Below are 4,203 nucleotides of genomic sequence, written 5' to 3' on the forward strand. Positions count from 1 at the left end.
ATTTTAATTTTTAGTAACATTAGTATGCAAATTATTGTTTATAATTAAAATTGAAAATCAGAACATTTTTCTTTAATAGTTTTGCAATGATAAAATAAAAGAAATTAAAAAAATAAATTTAATTTGGATACGGAATTGTACGATAACTCAACACGTGTTTATTAGAGCGTGTTAAATGTTCTAATGTGTATTTAATTTTAAATCTTCTAGTTGTGTTGCTACATTTAAGGAATCAACAACAGCAATGAAGTGGATTACGCTTGGATTACTCTCTATGCTGCTCATAGAGCTATCCGCCAGCACTCGGTGTCGTCGATGCATTGGTGATATATTAGGAAAGGGGTTAGATATACTGGGCGAAGTTTTAAAAAGGCCAAGACCACCGCCGCCAATATATCTACCAATGTATCCACCTCCTCCACCACCTCCTCCACCACCGCCTCCGCTACAAATCTGGCTGCCATCAACACCTCCACCTACAACAGTCAGCCACCTAGAGCGAGAGAGAGAGCTACGTGAACGAGAGGACTTATTGAAAGAGCTTAGACAAGAATTAGAGAAGAGAGAACAGCTCTTGACAAGAACTACTACAACTAGGACAACCAGAACAGAGATAAGCAGAGGAAAATATACGACTCGTCTGGAAGTGGCTATAGATCCACCTCTATACTAAACGACACACAGAAAATGTTGCGGCATTCCAAATTTGCAGTGGTGTTGCTATGAAAAAAAACTAAATTTGTTCGATCAGTTGCTGAATAATGTGAATATATTAATTGAAAGATGAGAAGAAAAAGAATTATTACAATACACTTATTATTATAAATATAATTAAATGACAGGAAAAGTAACATTCCTTAATTTATTTACTTTTCATTTTATTGTGAACAACACCAAAGTACAAAACTAACTAAACAGCATGCACGTGAAGGACGTGTCGGTGATCCTTGCGGTGGTCTAAAAGGCTTTGGACTATATACATTTGAATCATGCATGAACTGATTGGTTAGACTAACAGTAGTAAGTAGCACAACTAATAAAAGTTGCTTGAACTTGAGTTAAAAGCAATCTGTTACGCTTGTGTGTTATAAAATAAAATAGAGCTAATCTCACTTAAGCTACAAATTTAATATTACAATTAGAAATACTTTTAATTATGTTATTTTATTATCATTTGCCTTGACTTGCTAGCAGAAATTATATTTTATTTTATATATTATTTTGTATAACATTTATTTAATTATCTAACTACTACGCAAAGCTTAAAACTACCCTCTGCATTAATTAGCATAGCCGTTTATATAACTGCATAACTATAACTAATGAATTTAGCTATTGCAAACGCTTTTAAATCACATTCATTGCTACTAATCTGCAATTTAGCTGGCACATTAACAAATCGAAACTTGTAGTGAACACATATCGAAGCAATGGAAATTGTGCGTTGCCTATTGCAGGCTTTAATTTTGGTTATAACTTTGGGTCAAGTACTGACGAGGCCAAAATACTGCAGAGCACCGGAGCTAATCAAAATTATGGATAGAGAAGCATTTTGTAATCTAGATGGTCAACCGCATGCGGCATGTGGCAAGAAAGTAAGTTTTAGCTAAAAGAAGTTAGATTAATTGTTTATTGCATTGGCAATATTTTCAACTCTTACGTTTAGAAATGGGCTGGCGCTTGTGGCACAAATATGCGCATTATGCGCATGACTCCGGTAATAAGGAATTTAATACTACGTCATCATAATACGTATCGCAATATTATTGCCAAAGGTGCTCTGCACGATCTGCCAGGCAGTGATAATATGATGAGAATGCATTGGGACGAAGATCTGGGCGTAATCGCCAGACAATTGGTTAAGCAATGTACGCTTCAGCCAACTTTCAAGTACATAAATACCAAGACTATTGCTCAGCCAGGTATTAATACGGCATTCAATAAATATCGCAAGAAGATTGAACAGAGTCCCATCAAAATAATCAAATCGCAAATCAAGGCGTGGTATGATGAATACAGATATGTTACCATTGATTCGCTGCTCTCCGCCAAATCCCCGGCCGGGTAAGTTCCAACAGCAGCTTAACCAGAAAGAGTTTACACATCTGAGCTTGCATTTTAGCCAAGAGACTGCACATTTTCTTAACATGATGATTGGTCCTAGCAATGCCATGGGCTGCGCTATTTCCACCTACGAACCCGATGATACTTGGCGCACGCAGCTTTTGATTTGTTTGTATCGCTGCAAAAAGACTAAAAAGAGTTTTACCTATTCGATTGGCAAGCCACCAGCAGGGAAGTGCGAGTGTGGCTCAGATCGTGAATTCAAAAATCTATGCGATTCAAATGAACGTGCTGATACTTGTGAAGTTTTTTTTAAGTCGAAAAACGCCACTACGGACTTGGAACTGGAACCCAAACCAACAACTCCGGAGCCAATATCGGATGAGACTATAACCGATCTTAAAAGCGGGCTAACGAAAATTCGCGATTTTATAAGAAAACTTGTTCTAAACGGAAAAAAAAGCTTTTGCCGGATTTGTGGCTAAACTTATGAATTAAAGTTTATATTTCTATTCAATAATTTGCTAAATAAAATAAAATGTTTAACAATAACAACAGCATAACAGTTGTTATCTCATTGATTCTGGAAAACACAATTATTGTTTGTTTTGTTAATCATATAGAAGATGAATATGTTGCATTTATTTTTGGTATATCTTAGACTTTGAAGATTGCTAAATTGCTGAGTACAAAATTGGAATTACCATTATGAGCAACATAAATAAATTTATTTAATCTTTTCTTTTTGTGATTTATATGAAATCAAAAATATTACAACAGAAAACTTTTGCTGCACTAGAGAAATTCAAGTAAAAAATTGCTAAAATAAAAAATTATAAACTACGCTAATACTGAAATAATTTTACACTTAAACTACGATGACACCGAAGGACTTTGCTTAAATTTTAAGCATTATATGTTGTTAATTATGTTAAAATTAATATCGCCAATATTTTGAGCATCATCAGAATTTAACGCTCACGTGTAACGAAAATATTATTGAACAAATATTAGCTTTGTCAATACTAAAAAAATTAATTTTAAATAAAATACTGCATTAAAAAAACTGCAAGCGAATTAACGACAAATTTAATTTTACTATTTTCAGAGTTACGCTGCTAATTGTTAAATTGAAGATTTATATATGTATAAGTTCTATTACTGCTCAACTGTTTATAGCTTGAAAGCACTTTTATACTATTTTGTACAGAGTACCAATAATACCAATAATCACTGACAATAATCCACTTGAAAGAATTCAATTATCAGCAGCAGAAGCAGCAATGACTGTTGACTGAGGTAACGAGGAGCGGGACCGAAGGGCAAATATAAATACAAGAGCAGCGCAATTTGAGTTCATTTCATGCGCTGAAAATTCAATATTAATATTAATAAAGTTTTTAAAACATTGCCATGCACAGCAGTCGCTACAGTTACACACACGCGCACACAGACAGACTCACTGCAATTGAAAATCCTTGCCTTGTGGTGAAAAGATTTACGAGCTCCGGCGAACAGGCCACAATATATGCACATAAATAAATTCCAAAGACATTCATAATAATGCCAATTATAAATGTCTGCCATGCTTCATTCAATATTCTCACAGATTTGCATTGAAGTGAAAGTTGAGGAAAATTTTAAGCGCACACTAAGCTGTTTAGTAGAGGCTGGAACTTGGTTTACTCAGTGTTTATCGAAATGAATAAAATATTTAAATATAATAATAAATTTAAATGTGCTAAGGTTTGACTATGCAACAGCAACTTATTTATAAGTTCTATTATACATTAACTTATTATTAAATTTATTTTGACACAATGCTGATTAACATTTGAATTGTTGAGCAAGCTCAAGCTACAAACTACTTTGCCCTCCTAAGCTGCATGTTAAGCTTGGATTTTGACTCTACGGCAAAGACAATTGGCATTTAAATGTTAGTTTTGATGCGTTTTTAAACCTTGTACAAAATTCAAACAGCGCGCAAACTTCAATGACTGTGTGTGTGTGTATACGTGTTTGTGCTACTCCTAAAACTCCGAAACAAAGCCACAGCTTGCAACAGTGGGCAAAGCAACTAAAAATATGCAAACAAAAATATTTATAGTTATTTATTAAATAACATAATTAATAATAAGT

At 33.9% G+C, this 4,203-nt stretch overlaps 1 protein-coding gene across 1 annotated transcript; it reads left to right on the plus strand.

Moving 5' to 3' along the window:
- Positions 1-1,411: 1,411 nt before the first annotated feature.
- On the plus strand, positions 1,412-2,581 carry LOC108595810 (scoloptoxin SSD43). Its single transcript, XM_017981101.1, has 3 exons — positions 1,412-1,595; positions 1,667-2,064; positions 2,123-2,581. The coding sequence occupies exons 1-3, from the start codon at positions 1,431-1,433 to the stop codon at positions 2,547-2,549; spliced, it is 990 nt and encodes a 329-aa protein (XP_017836590.1). The 5' UTR covers positions 1,412-1,430; the 3' UTR covers positions 2,550-2,581.
- The last annotated feature ends 1,622 nt before the right edge of the window (positions 2,582-4,203 follow it).

The sequence above is a fragment of the Drosophila busckii genome, chromosome 2R, assembly GCF_011750605.1.
Source record: "Drosophila busckii strain San Diego stock center, stock number 13000-0081.31 chromosome 2R, ASM1175060v1, whole genome shotgun sequence".
NCBI lineage: Eukaryota > Metazoa > Arthropoda > Insecta > Diptera > Drosophilidae > Drosophila > Drosophila busckii.

Bases quoted from the DNA above. Each gene is read 5' to 3' on its own strand.
- LOC108595810 (XM_017981101.1), top strand. From the start codon at position 1,431: ATGGAAATTGTGCGTTGCCTATTGCAGGCTTTAATTTTGGTTATAACT. The intron at 1,596-1,666 runs GTAAGTTTTAGC...TCTTACGTTTAG, and splicing joins ATGCGGCATGTGGCAAGAAA to AAATGGGCTGGCGCTTGTGG. The intron at 2,065-2,122 runs GTAAGTTCCAAC...CTTGCATTTTAG, and splicing joins TCCGCCAAATCCCCGGCCGG to CCAAGAGACTGCACATTTTC.